At 41.7% G+C, this 18,929-nt stretch overlaps 1 protein-coding gene across 1 annotated transcript in view; it reads left to right on the top strand.

Moving 5' to 3' along the window:
- The window catches only part of nlgn2a (neuroligin 2a), a 131,948-nt gene that overhangs the window by 26,559 nt on the left and 86,460 nt on the right, over window positions 1-18,929 (top strand). Inside the window, exon 2 of the mRNA XM_088911167.1 lies at window positions 16,272-16,325. Within this exon, the coding sequence (XP_088767293.1) occupies window positions 16,272-16,325 (54 nt within the window). The remainder of the gene's footprint in view (window positions 1-16,271; window positions 16,326-18,929) is intronic.

Below are 18,929 nucleotides of genomic sequence, written 5' to 3' on the forward strand. Positions count from 1 at the left end.
GATTTGTTTTCCCCATGTAGTTCCTCTTTATGAAGATCACTAGGCTATTCATATTACCGCTGGGACGGGTTTTTATTCTAATTTCAGACCTCAGCTCTGTCACAAACAGCCATGCAGGCCCTCTCTCCTGAAAAGAAACAGTCTCTTTAATTCAGGCTGTAGCTGAGCGTGTCGCTGGTGCTGAATGCAAATCAGGCTCCCCAGCCTGCTCTGAGCTCCGGAGCCTCAGCCTGTTCAAAGGAAGACACAAAAGTGTGAATGCGAGAGGGAGAGGGGGGGCGGAGAGGGGGAGAATGGCCATCCTCTTAGAGCTGTCATTTCTGATCACGAGTATTCTCAACTTCAGATCATTCTAGGCCATGTAAGAGTGTGTGCCATTTCAAAATCTTTTGGGTTTTTTTTTTCCTGGCAAGGGACTGCATTGAATCACATCGAGTGCTGGCACTTTTTGAATCTGTGCTTTAAGCATGATGTGTGTTTCCTTTTCCAACACCGCGCGCACTACAACTTGTGTCGTACAGAGCACTCACTTTGGTTTTGTTCTACACTGAGAAGCCTAATTCAGATCACCCCTCCTTGCAGTGCCCTTGTCTCAGCACTGGAAATCAGAGATTGTTGAGCAGGGGATCTTAATGGATTTGCAATGCAATTAAATCACTTTTTCAAATAAATAAGGCAGCTCTCCTCTTTTCCTAATTCCTCCTACACTAGCTGTGTGACCGTGATGTCCATTTAGGACAGTTTGTGACTGAAGGTGTAGATATTGCTCAGATGCAGTAATAAAAGAGCTACATGTACGATTCGGGTTAGAATTTCTTTTAATGTTTGACTTTGTTCATTTTTTGTTTTTTAATTCAAACGAGTGAAATAGGAGGGTTGGATTGGCAGATTTGGTTTTACTTCATTCTTTTTTGACGGCTTCTATTACTGTAGGTGCCATCCCCTCCAAAAAATGTCGTGTGTGTTAGAGAAGGTGGAGGTTCTGATATGAAAGTTTACCGAGTTGTGTTTTAGCCATGGCAGATTGCAGTGTGTCATATCATAATGGAATTAAGGAAAGATCGTGGTAAAGGAAGTATAGATATGGCAAACATGATGCAAATGTTAGGAAAGTAGAAAAGAAAAAGAAAATGTATAATATAGACATGGCAAAACTATAGGAAAATCACAAAAGTGCTACAGAGTGTTGTTAGGATCGTAGGTCAGCAGTCAGGATAGCCCCAGAGAACCAGAGACAGTGGGGAGGCAGATTTCATCCTTTATTGTCTGGTTCTCGATGTGCACAACGGGAGCTCCACAAACAACCGGGATCTCAAAGAAGAGGAGCAAGCGCCTGGCATCTAATCCACTTTCAGTTGGGAGCGGCTGGCGATCTGTTCCTCTCCTCTGCCTGACCTTCTAACCCTAATTGGTTAATAAATTGCGCAGTGCAGTAATTATCATTCAGCCAATCCAGCCCACACTCCCCATTCGCATCAGACGGCATCCGATAATACTTACCCTATAGTCTTCACCACCGCCTTCATCAGTGAAGGAGGTTACTGTGGCAGCCCCGGGCCTCAGGGGTGATGACCTTGGTGTCCGCTTCTTGAACCTTTAGATGTTTTTAATAAAACCAGTCTCTACCATCCCTTACCTACTGTATGTGTTTTGGTCCACTACTCACTGAGTTCCTTCCATCTTATGTTATGTTATTCTTCACAATTTAGGTAATATTCTTGTGAGGAATGTGGGTTGTCACCCCCATAACGTATATCTTAAGTCTTAAGATCTTATTGATACAAGAGTATACAAACATATGAACATACTGTAACAGTGAGCAATAACAAGATAATCAACACTAATCAATCGGCATAACAACATCAGTGGTAACATCAATATTCATGATTCAGTCCCTTCCATGTACAGGACATTCACTGACATGAAGTCCTTGGATCAGAGAGTAAAAGACAAAGCGAATTTGATTTGATGCAAACCCAGAGAGAGGGAAAACTGCAGAAAAGTCAACTAAATTCAGCACATACAGGCACAGCAGAGCCAGGGAAGGCGAAGATTTACCACATAATCTGGGAGATTAAACAACACGTTTGTGCGTTTAATAGGATTAGGCCATAATTATGAAAGACAGGGGGGAAATATTGCCCCCTGGAACTCGGCAGATTACACACTGAACCGTGTAGATTATTAGTGCTCTGTCAGGAGAAGAGTGAAGAAAAAGAAAGCTCCCATCACTACCAGCCACTGCACGACTTCTGACAAACAAAATGATTGTGAAGCCAAGCAACTGGGTGTTGGACATGCAATTCATTCAGTCACTCATGCTGCAAGTATTTAATGCACATTCTTAAAAAAATATTCAAATAAAAATAAATAAAATAGAAATTAAATCATCAAATAAGAGAGTTATATTAACTTAAATTTATATTTAAGTTAAGTTATATTTTACATGAATTAGGAAGCAAAAAATAAAGGTGGTACTGTATTAATATGAATCTTCTATAAGAAGGTGTTCATGCACATAGTAGAAATATTGTAGACTGCTTTGGTTATATGTACGTCAATTGTATTAATATCTTAGCCATAAAACTAACCTTTTTAATTATTTAAATTAATTAAGTGACTTCTTCAAACAAAACATGAAAAGAATGATTTCACAAGGTGTAAAATATGAAAAAGGAGACACAATGTTAATGTAGAAGATCAAGCCAAAGTCACATCAAGATGTCAGACATCAGCTGGAAAGAAAGTATAGAGTGGTCACTGATGTAAAGTAGCTTTTTTCTAACCTGTGCAGATTGCAGAAACACATATTGTCTGAGTTTGAGACAAATGTTAACTAGGGAAATTGAGTGGGAATTATTTCCCTTGAAGCTTATTTTCCAATGCTTTTCTTATTCCTGTGTCTTTCTGTACAATTCATTTGCTGTAGCAACCTGAGTGAAAGAAAATACAGAACCAATACAGCTGTAGGACTTTAGATAAGAAAAGTTTTAAACAAGATTTCATCTTCTGAGAGGAATCACTTGGAAGGACAAAGAAAAGCAGGCTGGGAATGGAAACGACGTACTTGATAGCTGTGAAAGATATTTGCATAGTGAAAGACTTCAATTAGGGCTGACAGAACAGATGAGCTGGAGACAAAAAAAAACAAATTTGCTCTGGAGGAGAGATCCTGCTTGTAAATAGTGGTTTCAGCAGCAGTTTCTGAAGGCTCCTGTGACAGGATACGGACCCTTCACTGCTAAGGTCAAGTCAAATTGGATCGTTATCTGACAAGTTTAACTCGGCCACATGGATGAAATGAAAACACAGGAGGTCAGAAGGAGTCAGTGTCACTCCAGAGCTCAGAGAGTGAACTAAGGACATTTACATCCAATTCTGTCTGTGCTGTATGTCTGTCAGTCTGCCTCGCTTTCTGTCAGTGTTCTTCATCTGATCTACAGAGTCCCATGTCTCTGCAAACCCTTTGAAATGGAAATTCAAAAGAGAATCTGCCTTCTTCCATCTCTATTCAGTTCTGTCAAAATACACATATTTTACTAGGAAGGCACTGAAGCAGACAGGGCTACGGATGTGGAGGTCAGCATGCTGCAACAGAAAAACTGCTGCTCTAGAGGCAAAAAAACCTGCAATAGAGAGCAATCAAACTAATTCCCTCCCTGAAAGAAATGGCATATAAGGAAAAGTCCAGAGAAATGCAAGATAGCAGGTGGGGGTCTTGACTTGTGCAGCTTGAAAATCATTTATGACTTTCATGGGCACAAGGACGCTAGCAGAAGACCTTTCAGGATGTGAAACACATACACTGCTTTATACCAAGTGTTGTGGGAGTGTGGATCAGCCTTACCTCATTGTTAATGCCGATACTGTGGAATCCTTTAATCACTGAGATACTAAACGAGCAAGATGGCCCAAATTCTGTCATTTGTAACACATGTTCTATTCTTGAGCTGTTTGTTTCAGCAGTGTCTGTAACATAATTTATTTGTTTGTCTCCTGCTGGTTCCCGCACGCTATAGATTATACTGCTGGCAGCAGTCAATCAGCTGAACCTTATGTGCTACAGCAAGGAACAGCTGCTTTTAACAGCTGATTATATTCATTCCCCCCCTCCTCTGCTGAGCTGCAGCAGCAATGTGAGCAGGATTTATTTGTTAGATTTTGAGTTTTCCATCGGCCGCAGTGCCAGCTCTTCAGCACATGTGACAACACTGTCAACAAAAAGCTAGAACTAGCAATATGTCTTCATGCCGCACGATCTCTTATGATTGCCCCCGAATTCAGGCTTAATGCTTTGGAAGTCTTTTGAATTAGCTATTTTGTGATGTATTATATGGATATCACTACTGCAGACGCTGCCCGGCTGCCTATTTACAAGCTGAAAAGACACATTTTTATTAAACTGTCGCTGCACATCAATGCTGGGGTTGCCGATGTGTTATTGCAGTGCTGTGCACCATCAAAATCAATACTGCACATTCACCACTGAAAGCACCCAATGCACAATCACCGAAATTGTAGGAACCAAATCAAAGATGAAATAGATTGTGGTGCAGCTATCTCCAACCCTTGTGTTGTATACAGGTGTGACATTTCCTGTTCGAACTGTGGGCCCAAATAGTCCGTCCTTCTTGTAATTTAAGCATTAAAACCATGGCTGATCAATTCATGGCCACTTCTGTAACCCAAGGTTATAATCTGAAACCAGTGCGTTTACAGTATGAAGAAAAATAATATTATGTATACAGTACCAATGTGGATTTTCCATCAGTCAGCTCAACAAATGTTGTGCACACTTTCATTAGGCAATGAAGAGTGTTGGAAAAAACAACGTGTGCAATTCGATTCAAAGGACTTTACTCATTCTCAAGGGGGTAATTTAAGAGCAGGTGGCATAGTGGTTAGTATTGGTACCTCGCAGCGTTGAGGCCCTGGGTTCAATCCTGGATCTGGGGGTGCTGTCTGTGTGGAGTTTGGATGTTCTCCACACCTGCCCGTGGGTTTGCTCCGAGTTTGCCGTTTCCTCCCACAGTCCTCCCCCCCAAAAAAACATAACAAAAAACAAACATAAGACAGAGCCAGAGCCGAGTATAACAACAGCAAGAGGAGAGCGGGGTGTCTCATGGGATAGAGATTTCCCATTTGGCAGCAGCAACTTTAATTGCTGTTCCTTCGCACCACGCTAAACTTTCAGAAAAAAGAAACAGCTCTGCCTGCTCCTTGCTGTCAGAGCTCTGTCGACTCCACTGAAATCCTCATCCATATTGCCAAGAGCTCCGCTGCCGCTCTCAGCGCCTGTTCACCCACGGCGCTAAACCAAGGTAACCACAGCTATTTCTCATGTGACCTGCGCTGGACTCAGTCCCGGATCTGCAGAGGTACAATTATCCTCCGGTTCCTGCAATTACTTCTTGCCTCGCCAGGCCTTCCTTGAAACTTTGACAAGGGGTGGCATGGATCTTTCAAATGAAGCCCCGATCGCAGACTGATGTACTCAAACAAATCCCTTTGTCTTCAAAGCAGAGCTGCTGACAGGCTCTCAGAGTCAGGGCTGCATGCTGCCAACACACACCAAGCGTGAAGGCAAAAGCAAAGCTCGCATAGCGCGGGCGCTGAAAGAGGGCAGGGGGCGAGAGCACTCCGATTGGGGCAGAAAGATCCAGAAAAGGAGCAACCCTGGTGACCACCCAGTCGCAAAAGTGGGCTCAAGCCGGCACTGAGCAACCTCATACACTTCAAATCTCCAAAATATTCAAGGATGATATTGGTATCATTTGTATTGCCATGAGAAAATGTATATCTCCATGCTTTATCTGGTAAAGATGCTCACCCGAGTGTAGACTGAGGTCTCTGATCATAGTTTCCAGTCTGGGTTATGTTACCAGGACCCTTCAGATGGCAGTGAACAATTAAATAACTTCTTAGACTTCTATAGCGCTTTTCTGGACACTCCACTCAAAATGCTTTACAGGAAATGGGGATCCCACCACCAATGAAAGGCCCCCATCTGGATGATGCTGAGCTTCAGTGGGTTCCCTGTTGCGAGTTGTAGGGTGATATTGTAACCAATAATAGCTGCTGGCTATTACAATTGGCTGAACACAACCGAGGTTCAGGTGGGAATAGTCGGCCAGGGATTTCTTGACAAGCACAGCAGCCCTTGTGGCCTCCTGGTTACCTGCACATTCCCGGGGCTGAAAGGGAGGTATGCACCTCTTCTCCAGTTGGATCAGACGCTGTAGGGCAAGGCGGTGGTGCCTGTGATCTGTGATCAAACACAAGTGTGTCGAAGATGGCAGGTCAGATGAGTCTGCCTCACTTCCTCAGTCTTCCCCGTGTGCGGTCACAGGGTTAAAACCAATATAGGCGACATGAAAACGTATATTTGGTTGTTTCAAAATCATCCCAAATGCAGCCTTTGGAGTTCAATTGCCCATGGAGAGCAGAATAGGCCTTTCAGTTTTCACTAGGAATAACAGCACCCAAGAACTCAGTGTACTGGAAGGATTTTAGTCAAAATCTGGCTTAACCTACTTGGCTGAAGGCTAACCTCCTGGCCACACGATGAGGAGGCTGGGACCCCTATGCAGAGTGAAGGGTGACCAAGGGACAGCTGCAGTGATGGAGATGGGGTGGAGATGGGAGGCAAAGAGGGGTACGGTATGCGAGGGAGAGAAGAGAATCACGGACAGAATGTATAATGTTTTAGGTGAGGGGTGGCATTAGGGGTGATTACAAATTACTGACAGCTGAGCCTGATCGAACTTGATTGTTGTTCTTTATAATGTAAACTCCATTTCTAACAGCTTCATCCAATTCAGGGTCATGGGGCAGCCGGAGTCTGTCCCGGCAAGCAAAGGGGTACGCCCTGGACAGCACATCAACCCGTCTCAGGGCACACATAGACACAAACACGCACACAGCCACAGCAGGGAGAATTTTCCCAGAAGGCAATTAACCCACCGATTTGTCTGTGGACCATGGAAGGAAACCGGAGAGCCCAGAGGAAACCCACGCAAACACGGGGAGAACATACAAACTCCACACGGTTAGCGCATTATGTCTAGAATTGAATCAAGGGCCCCAGCGCTGTCAGGCAGCTAAGCTAACTACTGCATCACTGTGCTGCCCCTGGGGTATGTTGATATAATACAGTAAATGAGAGAGCTGCAACAGGGTAATGAAGATGGCATGCTTATAGATTGCACAGATTTTACCTAGAGAACCAGAAGAAGCAGACTTTCTTCCGTAACAAGGCCTGGACACCCCTTACTCCTCCTGTTTCAGGATAATTTGTACATCCCTCAGTTTCCCAAACCTACTGTCTGAGACAATAAAAGAACCAAACATCAAAGTGACACAGTGGCAGCTCGCGAGTGGGTGTAGTGAACCTAAGTTTGGGAGCTTTCCCATCATTCTCCATTTTAAATACAGCTTGAAATTGCAGAACTAGGAGTAAGAAATTGTTAGAGCACGATACAGTATGCCTGAGGTCGCATTCGCTTGCCTTTCCCCCGGATTTTTAATCTACAGGTTGTTCCACTGCTACTGAAGGGTGAGGAGAAAGGCATCTTCTTATCCTCAGGCGCTAAACGGATCTCGAGAAAGGCCATTTCCGCCATGCTCGATTGATAATTGTGCTAACTGGCGCAACCGTGTTGTGACAAAAGGAACTGAATCTCCCCCATTTAAATATAGAGACACCTGCCTCATTTCTTTCACTTAGGGAGTGCAGAACAAAACAGCAGTAAAGAGCTGTGCTGTTAAAGGCGCGGCGTGAGGCCGTCTGTTAGGCAAGTGAGATAGAGATCGGAAAAGCTTGTCTCACCAATCAGGGGTACCGAAGCAATGTGTATTCTGGAAATCAGAGGAAAGCGTCCGGGAAGATAACCTGGTCAACCCATTACTTGAGTTTCTCTGTTGCTTCCATCCTTTCAGGAGGTGTTTAAAGGAAGCAAATTATCAGAAGCCCCCCCCCCCCCATTTACTGCAGCTTCAGATTCTTTTCAGGCACCACCAGTGGCGCGCTAACACTTAAGAAAGTAATGCAGGCTGGAGTCCCCCGCCTCTGGAGCATCTGAAAACGCCAAGTAATTGCTAAACGAAGGAGAGGTTTGATGGAAGAAATCTTGAAACTGAGAGCTTGGAAATGTAATGAAGTGCATTATTTCTTTATGTTTTTTAAGTTACTGAAAAAAAAATCTTTAACGCGATTATTCGTGATTGGAAAATGTTTCACATTTTTGGCCTGATTCAGTAGAATGGGCTGACGACGCGGCTGTTTCTCTGATTCTGCACCCACTGAAATCAATGATGAAACATAAAGCTAGTGACCCCTGTCAGCGGGATTTGTGTTTTAATACACATACGGCTGGTTAGCTCTTCGTCTTAGTGATAAATGCAATTACTCGACTCCAGGGTGTGAATGGACAAGGCAGAGGTAGATAATGAACTGCTGTATTTGTTTTTCTTTTTTTCTTTTTATGCTTTTGAGTCTTAAATCCAATGTGGTGAACATTTTTTGTACTCTGAGCACATTCTTTTGGGCTTTCAGGCCTGTTCAGGCCAGAATCTCTTGAGATTGTGAAAATCCCACAATGCATTTCCTGTAGTCACTGTGTTTCTGTAGTCACGTAACATGCACTGGCATTATGAACATTATGAATTATATCATTCTAATATTATTTTCTGAGGATTTTTGTAATGTGATGTCATCTAGATGTTCTAAATTGTCTCAGAAATATGCATCATTGTGCATTAATATAAATGCACCAACAAGAGGGCTATAGAACTTGGTACAGAAAAGAATTGGAAAAGGCCCAAAAGACTAAGTCTGTTCTAGATTCACAAAGTGTGCCGTTAAATAGAGGATCAATAACTGTGTCACAAAACTGGGTCCTCAGAATATACTGTATCTAGTCTTAATAAAATGAAAATCCATGCTAACAGTATGTAAGAAGTAATGTCAGACTACAGAAGAATGTTTTCTTAACGGGACAAATGTTTGTACACTCTACTCTGTAGACTGTCAACTTCTCTTTTGCATGTAATAGCTACTCACTAACTCGCAGTAGCCTGAAGAGAAGCTTTTAGTTGACAATTTTCCATGATGAGAGAATTTCATTTTCTGGGTGTTTTTTTTATTTTTAGTGATTTTTGGAAGTGGTTTAGAAATAGCTTAATCACTGCATTTTGGGGATTTCAAGTCTGGGTATGTATTGTTTTACTTTTAAATATCTTTGGTTTCGCTTTCTTCTAGCAGCTCACAGGAAGTGACCTCTGTATTAAAGAAAACCCCAGTGTGATGTCTTGGTCTCTGCAGTCTGTGACATGAGCGAGAGTTTGATTTGAGATTCAGTCTGGGCTGAAGCCTTGCTGGGTGACACAGTGGTGCAGTGGTTAACATTGCTGCCTCGCAGCACTGTCGCCCTGGGTTCAATTGGGGTGACTCGGGGTGCTATCTGCAAGGAGGTTTGTATGTTCTCCCCGTGTTCATGTAGGTTACCTTCTGGTGCTCTGGATTCCTCCCACAGCCCACAGACACGCTAGTACTGTAGGTTAGTTGGCTACTGGGAAAACTGGGCCTGGTGTGAGAGTCTGTGCAATGGTATACCCTGCCTTGATCCCGTGGCTAGCCAGGATAGTCTCTGACTCCCACTGTACCCTGAACTGGCTCTCGGAAAATTGGCCCAGATGCAATTGTGTGTATCTGTGTGTGCCCAGTGATGGACTGGAGCCATCTCCAGGGCTATAGTTACCCCTTAACCTGAATTAGACAAGGAGGATGAAGCCTTGCTCTTTTCTCCTTGCCTTCCTCTGACTCGTCTGTGTACTCTGTCAGTCTGCTCCGTTTAGTGACTTTCTTGTCATGCATAAGTTTGCCTAGGCACTGCAGCACTGTGCTCTTAGAATGTAAAATGAAATTTGTTTCAAAAGCATAAAAAAACCAGCAGATTCAATGAAGAGTAGCAGGACATCAGCAATGACAAGAAAAAAACTTGAAGGTTGAAAAAACTCAGAAAAAAAAGACTTCAGGTTTAAATCAGGAGTATTTGAAATTGCAGGAGTGACAATTTTAATACCATCAAGACAATGGCCCGTACAATACATTAAACAAATGCATTCAGTGGTCGAAACATAAGGAACCTCAGCCAACAGAATAAACTCTCAGATCAGGCAGACTTCCATTGCCTTCCCAGCCTGAGCAAACATCACTCTTTCTGAGTGGAAACTGGTAGAACTGACACAGCTTAATCCACTTAATCTATTACCCTAATCACAACCTTCTGCGTGCACATCATGTAAACATTTTACATACTGTAAGTCACTGTACAAGAAAGGATTTTCTCAGCAAATATACAGTATCTCAATAAGAATGTCATCTACCAAGTGAATCTGTTAGTTAAATGGTAGGGGCTTGGACTGCAAATATTTCAAAGTCTTGTGGAATACATTGCTCAGCCTGTTCCCTGTTCTTGCTGTCACAGATCCAACATGTTATTTTGTGTGTTAGGGGTGTTTTGACTACAGCATACGGTATATTGCAAAGAAGCCTTCACCAAATTCAAATTCTGCATAATGGCCAAAAAGTGACCCCAGACATTTTTACTGTACATAAAAGTCTTTAACCCTTTGGCTTCTAAACAGTCAAGTGCAATTAGTTTTATTTTTAGAGTTTCTCCATCCCAATGTGCTTCTGCATTTCTGTCTTATTTTGAGGACAGCTTGGGCTGTGGCCTTAGAAACTACAAGCTGAACAATTCAATGTAATTCAAAGGACGGTAGAATGAGGTTGTTCTCAACCACTGCAGTACCGGTGGTCTCAATGAAAACAGGAAAGGTTTTAATTTTAAGAAACAAGTGTACCTTTAAGAACCGAGGCTTTTCAGAGAAGTGAGTATCTGGCCGTCTTGCTTGTTTGATTGCTTGTAGCTTATTGATCCAAAAAAAGCCCATCAATCTACTTCCTGAAGGGTCCCAGGAGGGGATGTTTCAGGCTTTGCTTTCTCTGGTGTTGCAAAGCTACCTCGTTTCCAGTTAGGAGCAAACGTATGAGCTGCTTCTTAAACGGGTGGACCTTTTGCTTTTTTTATGTGTTTATTGTTAAAACCCGTTGTACAAAGCAAATCAGAAAAGGGGAGTGTTGATAGCAGCTCACAATAGGCTGCATTTCGATTTCCAGAGAGGTGCTTGTTACAGTTATAGGAACAGTATTCAGACTCAGTGACATGAAGGGGGATTGGGTAGTAGCTAGTCACAGGAGAATATATTCTGAGCAGGAAAAAGTGAGCAAAACCATTTCTGGATCAAAGATACTGGAAGTAAAATGATTGGGTATTTGTACAAGAATTTGAGAGCTAGGTCTGACTTATATTTTAGATAAGCTGAAAACAGTTCATTTTCAAGCACAGCATTTGGGAAACAACAACACTAGTTATAATTATAACATAAAGTGCAGAACCAGTCTTTCCCCAGTGAGAAAAACAGAAAATGTGTTAATCATCTGCAGCACTTCGAGAAGCATAATTTTCTCCATCTCCTGCAATCTAACCAATTCATACCTTGTTTCTTGATAGACATTGTTTCTTTATACCAGGAAATATTTCACATTATTAACTCCTTTTTTGTCTTGAAAGAAGCACAGTGATGTAGAAGATGGCTTCCGGAGTTTAAGAACAAATGATACTGTAGCTACTAAAAACTAGCACAGCTTCTACAATATCTGCAGAAAACAGCTGTTACAACATGAGACTACACCTGTGAGTAAGTGAATAATTGATTTACAGAAGCAGAAAGACCTCTTTAATCTGTAAAGTGATTATTTAATTTCTTAAATAACTGCTGAGTACATTTACTGTAATAATGTAACAAAATAAACAAAAACTTGGAGACACTTTATTTTCATCTCTTCAGATTCACTTAAGTCATTTAGAAATCACTGGAAATAAAAGCCTAAATACTTTGTAGCTCCCAAGACCTCACTGAGCCCCTCCTGACTCTGTGGAACCAAATGACTTGCTGAACTGATAGAAAACTCTTGCATGTAAGTCTTTAGATGATTCAACTGATGCATATCCAGGACCAGGATTCATCTTCATAGTTGTACTCCAGTGCTCCACCAAAATATGAAAGAATGGTACAGTATGTTCCACAGGGAGCAGGACAATGGCACTGTGGTTAGCATCGGTGCCTCACATCAATGGGGCCCTGAGTTCAATTCCTGGAATACTATCTGTGTGGAATCTGTACGATCTCCTTGTGTATGCATGGGTCTCCTCATACTGGTAGGTTAATTTGTTTTGGGGAAAATTGGCCCTCATGTGAGTGTTCATCGGTGTTTGTGCCTGTCTGCCCTGTGATGGGCGGGCGTCCTGTCCAGGGTGTACCCTGCCCTGCTCCCATTGCTTGCTGGGACAGGCTCCAGCTGCCTGCCAACCCTGAATTGGAAGAAACAGTTGGAAGATTGAGGGATAGTTGGTTCCATAAGAGAGACCGATCACATGGAAAATTAGTGGGAAAGTCCCAACACATGATACTTCCCATAATTCCCTAAAATCTTTTAAGTATTAGCAGACAAGGCTTTGTGCTCACAATGCTCCATAAAGGGAAAGAGGCCGCATGTTTGGTATTTGATAACACAAGATTCATGGTAGTTGGTGTACATATAGCAACATGAAACATAAATCAGGAAAGATCTATTAAGCTGCTGCCACATGTCACGCTTCATTGTCCCCCATCTACACTGACATCTGTGAACACCTAATGGAATCGGTTCCATATGCTGGAACTGTAATTCCTTCTGTGGGCTGATGGAGCTGCTCTTTATACCCGAGGTGTATTTTCCAACAGTTTGGTAGGACAGTATATGGAAATAATGAGATGGTCCAGGGGGTACACTAGGCCCTTTCCAATGGGATGCCGACATGTTGCAGTCCAAATCTGAATCTGAAGGGTGAATGAAGACCCATGAAGAGCAATCCCAGAAGCTTCTGTGGACAAAGACATTGGCCCACTTCTTGGCTCCACATCTATAATAATAATAATAATAATAATAATAATAATAATGATGACTTTATTTATCATATATAGCACCTTTAAAAGGTGGCTTCTTGAAGTGCTTCACAGGAAAAGTAAAAAAAAAGTGAAAACAAAACAGTTAAAGATAGGAGACAACAAAACTAGCTTAAGCTTTTACAACAGTGAAGCACAAGTGATTAGAAACGTAGTAGAAGAAACAAAGAGCAGACACAAACACCAATTAAGTAGAAGCTTTCTTGAAGAAGAATGGTTTGACTCTGGATTTGAAAGCGATTTAAAAGGGAGGGTGACTCTCTGATATCCTTGGGAATAGAATTCCAGGGCTCTGGGGCGCAGGAAGAGCAGGTTCCATCACCCACAGAGTGTAAGCGAGCTTAGGGGACAAACAGAGCCAGACCAGAGTCAGGCGAACCAAGGTTGTGAGCTGCAGAGTAGGAACAGAAGGTTTACTGTAGGTTTATTAAGAGTGAAGCCATTGTGGTTTTTAAGAGTTTGATAAGCCTTCTCTTCTTAGCCAGGTGAAATTCTTTCCCGCCTTTGTCTTTCCATCTTTTAACAAGAGACAAAAGAAGCAAATTAATCCTTCTTAAAAGCAGTTCTTCCACAAGCCTTTCCAGATCGGTTCGTCCCAGTACAGCTGACTCCCAGCAGCTAGTCGGGCCCATTTTGTGCGAATATCACATCTAAACATGTCGAACATCAAGGAGTGCTCTGCTGTGGCACTCTGAGGGAAAGCTTAGTAGATGTTTCAAACATGAGAGTTGTGTACTGTAACTACTGTTTGGAAATACTGACACTGCCTTGCCTCTTCTCTCAAATATAGTGTCACACCTCTGTGGAAACGATGAATTACGAGTACACGCTTGATTATTCACTGAATAAATCCATACATTCGAAGGACAGTGCTTGTGCGTGCAAAGATAGATTTTTTTTCTGTCCTGTCTGTCCTGCGTTATTTAAAATGCGTTTCATCTTTTCGTTGGTCAAACACTAGCTAAAAGTGGTCATTTTGGAACTGTCTCAGGAAAACATTGGATCCTTGAACGATGTTGTTATTTTTGGAATGAAAGGCACGGGAGAAAACAGTTACTTCCAAAATAAAATTCCCTCACTCGGAACTGAAGAACTGATGCTATAAATGAGATCATTTGTCCACTTTTTCCTACTCCTTTTTTACTTTCAGAATGCATGATGCATGCAATGCGGAAATACTACAGTAAATAGACAAAATAAGTCCAAAGATGCTAAAAGGCTTATGTACAGAAAAGACTAAATATTTGCCATAACATAGTTCAGTTATTTGCTTTTAATTGTCTCTTTTATTCATATTTATATGCAATTAAGGACTCTTTTCCCAGTTGTAACTTTTCTTGCATTGCTGTTCCAACGTTTTGTTACCACTTGGAGACACACAAAGCAGATCGTGTGCGCCCTTAACCTCCTCCAGAGGTTATGAGAAGAATCACAGGTACTTGGCACAGTGTCGGCTGTCTGTTTTGTGCTTTTTATGTAGAGCAGCAGTTCTCACTCCAGAATGGAGAAGCACTTTATTTCTACTTGTGTCCAGCAGTCCAGAGTTTCCTGCGAGGTTTGAAGTTTAGTGTGCCAGTGTACTTCTGGGTGAGTTGACCTTCTCCTGCTCTTGTGAAATATTCCAGCCTCCTAGACATCTTTTTTTTCTCCCACATGAGCGGGCCCCTGGCCCTTTTCAAGCAGCCCTTGCCGAAGATTCTCTTAATCTCTGCTGTTCCACATGCTCCTCTTTGAACTCATTTCAGCACAGCCCGTCTTGTAGTACCATGTCAGCAAAACTGAACGCAACTTTCTAGCTGGCGTCACGCCCATCCTTCAACATAATATATTACCTCGTAGGCGAATTCAGTTCTGTGCTTTTGTGTTCAAACCTCCGGTGTGTCTTTTTGTATCTTCTCACCTTTGTCCGCTGAAAATGAATGTAACCACTCAATATTTTACCCATTTGCCTCTTCTTATTCACTGGCGTTCATTACTTAGACTGCACAGACAGTATGTGGAACGCCATGTTCTCCATTTTATGAATATGGTTTTCATCGTTTCGAGCACGGCAGCAGGTCTGGAGGACATAAATGTGAGGTGATAAAGCAATGAATGTGAGGATGAGGCAGGGAGCCGGATCACCTGATGATTCTAATCCTTCCAAGCTTGTTACAATCAAGAGTAAACAAGAGGAGAAGGGAAATGACCATAGCCACTGTAGCGCTGGGTAGCACTGGGCGCTGTCTGCAAATTGTTTTTCCTGTCATTCTGAAAGCCTCAAAGAGAAACTGGTTATTTTTAATTGAGCATTACAAAGTACCAGGGTGGGATTCAGACACGTTTAGCGCATATAAGGATAAAGCATCATTGCAGCCTGCCTTAAAGTTAGTTAAACTGACGTCTTATGGAATAGTGCCTTTCCTGCATGTTACTGCCACTCCTCATGCTAAACTTTTGTTTTTTCTCATCCTGAAGAGTTCATCTACTTTTATTATTGCAGGTGCTATGGGTTTAAACACACACAGTCCCTGGTTGTCAGACTGACACAATAACGTTTCGGATCCCCGGTCCGCCCTCCGGGAATCCCGGTCCCTTTTTTTTGCGATGGAGTTGGTCGTAAAGTGCGGTTGATTCGGGGTCGTGCTCGGAGGGCGATCTTTTCAGCTCTTCCACGCACCACTTTGAAGGGTAGTTAAGAACTGGCCGCCCCCCTAGAACTCTGCCTTAATAGTATTGTCTTCTTTGGAAAACATGAGTAAATACCCTTTTTTTTTCTGACTGCAGAGAATAATTCCCATTCCTTTTTGTCACTTCTTCTTTCTTTAACAATAAGAGCCTGTTCAGGGCACGTCAGGTGGCTCATTTTGTCGTGCAGAATTAGCCTACAGTGAGAAGGGCAGACAGGAAACTCTGGTGGGCTACCCACTGACAGGCTTCCTCCCCTGGTTCTGGGTCTCTGTTCTTCTTGTTAAGAATCTGTGTTTGTAATAACCTTTTTGTTTTTTGTTTCTTTTTTTGTGGGGGGAGGGGGTTGTTTTCCTTTTTCAAAGTTGCGTCCTTTTTCAAACACACTCTCAGAGGCAGATGCATTTTGCTGGTTGTCTTTTTTTGGCTACTTCTTCTTTTTCTTTTTTGATTTTTGTTTTTTTTTTTTTGCCACAGTAATCTTTTTGAATTTTCTCTTTTCTCTTTTTCCTCCCTTTTTTTCTTAACCCTAGGTCCGCTCACAAAAAAACACGATGAATCTTCGATCAACAGCCCCAGAGACGAAGGTATTTTTGCTGCATGTTTTTCCCTTTTTTCTTGTTTTTAAAATCTTTTTTTCAGAAAAACTAAACTAAAACAATAACAAAAAAGAAAACAAATATACATATACATGTGTGTGTGTCTGATAACAGATAAGTCATGTGCCGTGTATGAGAAGGAAATTAAAAATATTTATTGAATATACTGTATATTAATAAACCCATATTCTATTGCATATCATCCTCTTATTGTTGATCATTATTGATATTCTCTTTAAAATGGCCTTTTCGATCATATTTGCTGGGAAATCAAAGAATTCAGCTTAAGCTGTGACATGCTGCAGAGATCCTGAAAAACAAACAGGTACCAATGTGTTTTCACACCAAGTCAGAAGAAGCGTTCCCCAATTCCAGAAGGAGAGTTGATTAAAGTGATTGATTCAGGAAAACAAATGAGCCCAGAGAAATTTGATTAGTGTGCCTGCATCCACACTGGTCAACACAGCTTGAAGTGAATGAAGAGGCCTGGCTTCACTGGGAAGTGTGGTAGCACTGTCCACAGATGAAGCATTCAAATCTCTCCTTTGTCAAAACACATTGATTTTTTTTCTGTTGTAAAAAATGGAGACTATGCCCAGCTTGTTGTGTGCAGAATCATTCATAAGACTTTAACCAAATATCTCAGAACATGAATGAACGTACAGTCATTCTGCCCTGATATCTGATGTTTCTTACAGCGTCATTAGTATTCCTATTCTAATAATACATCCAGTCACTCTTAAAATTGTCTCTTCAATTTCCAAAAGCTTTTCTGTTTTTGTTATCGCAGGAGGATAGATGTAAAAATCTAAAATAAGGAGCCCAGTGTCAAACCTGCTTTTCCAAAACATTTCTATCGATTCTGTGGATTAACATTCTTCTCTCTCAGTTATAAACAAAAGCAAAAGCTCGCACACACATATATACTGTATATGTTCCATATTGCCTTTTCTTGTATTATACTATATTATAAAACACCATTTTAAATATCTTCTGTTAATCCTTTCTATGAAGTTTTTTTAGATCATTTCTTTCCAAAAACGTGGATGTTGTGCCTTTTTATTCCTATTCTTCTGTTGCAACAATCTTCTTTTTTGTGTGTTTTTTTCCTGTTTTTTTTTCTTGTCTAAAAGAATGAGGCTCTTGTTCTGCTTGTTAGAGATGCACCCCCTGTCTTTCCCTCCCCCTTATCCCGGTTTTTCCACAGCTCAGTGGGAGACTGTGCCTGTGCTAGCTTGGCCTCTTCAGCAGTTCACAACATCAATCCAGCAGCTCATGCAACCCACTGTCAAAATAATTGAACTGCATTCAGCTCCAGCACTGTTTTCAATTAACAACAGACCCCCCCCCCCCTTAAACACCATCAGAGTTAGGGATCTTCTCTAACCTCTTAACAAGAAAGGTGATTGTTGTCTTGCTAACTGCTTTGTCAGGTACATTTCTGGTTCTAAATAACTGATCTTGCACTTGATTATTGTTTTATTCTTGATACCTGTACAGGTGATCAGATAGAGCCCCTCCCATTTCGCTGTAGTTTTTGTGGAATGGCAAATATTGGATCCTACACATTTGGCCTCACATATTGCCAGGGTTACAGTCTGCATATCCATCGATGAATGTATCAGTAAGAATCACACAAATGCGTTGAATGGTGAGGTGCTGTCTTTATCTGCTAACCTGTTTCATAGTGAAAGCCAGACAGTTCTTGTACCTTTAAAGTGGCTTTGTGCGGTATACTGTACATAGTTCATTATACCTCAGTTCAAGTGATGTTAGGAGCCCAAATCAAGAAAAAGGTGCAATTTTATTAGCACACAATTATAATGTAAATGATTTCACAGAAAAGTGGTTGAGAAAGAGATGTTGTGATGGATACAACTTTGATAAACACTTTAATAATAAACTTAATTTCATATATAGAGCCTTTTAAAGTAGCTTCTCAAAGCATTTACAATAAGATAAAAAACATAAGAGATAAAAGAACAATAAGAAACATGGGTTTTGAATGTGGTAGAAGATGCAAAGAGGCAGACATAGACATCAATAAAGTAAAAGCCTTTCTGAAGAAGGAGGTTTTGACTGGATTTGAAAGCATTCAGGGAAGCATTCAGGGAAGGACTCTCTGCTATCCTTGGGGATAGAATTCCAGAGCCAGAGTAGAAAGATAATAAATAAGACAGGTATTGAGGTACCGAGTCATGTACAGCCTCATACTGTAGGTGAGCATGAGGATTTTGAAGTCAACATGAAACCTGACAGGAAGGGTGTGCAGGGACACCAGGACAGGAGTAATATGTGCACTTGATCCTGAATCCCGAACGCAACCTGATCAGGATTCTGGCTGCTGAATTATGTTCAGTGAGATACTCCAGGAAGACAGCCGAGGGAGAAGAGCAGAATTAAACAGTGAGAGGAGCCAACAGACACATATCCTAGATTTAATCTAGATTCTCACAAAAAAAAACAGCATTCAGACATAGCATTGTATAGGCCACCACATTCAAATAATTAAAACTCAGCATTGTAGAATGAAGTCAGTGATGCATGTCTAAAGGAAGAACTGGTTTTCATGGGAGACGTAGACAGGGAGGA

The sequence above is a fragment of the Atractosteus spatula genome, chromosome 3 (assembly GCF_055471065.1).
Source record: "Atractosteus spatula isolate fAtrSpa1 chromosome 3, fAtrSpa1.hap1, whole genome shotgun sequence".
NCBI classification, from domain to species: domain Eukaryota; kingdom Metazoa; phylum Chordata; class Actinopteri; order Semionotiformes; family Lepisosteidae; genus Atractosteus; species Atractosteus spatula.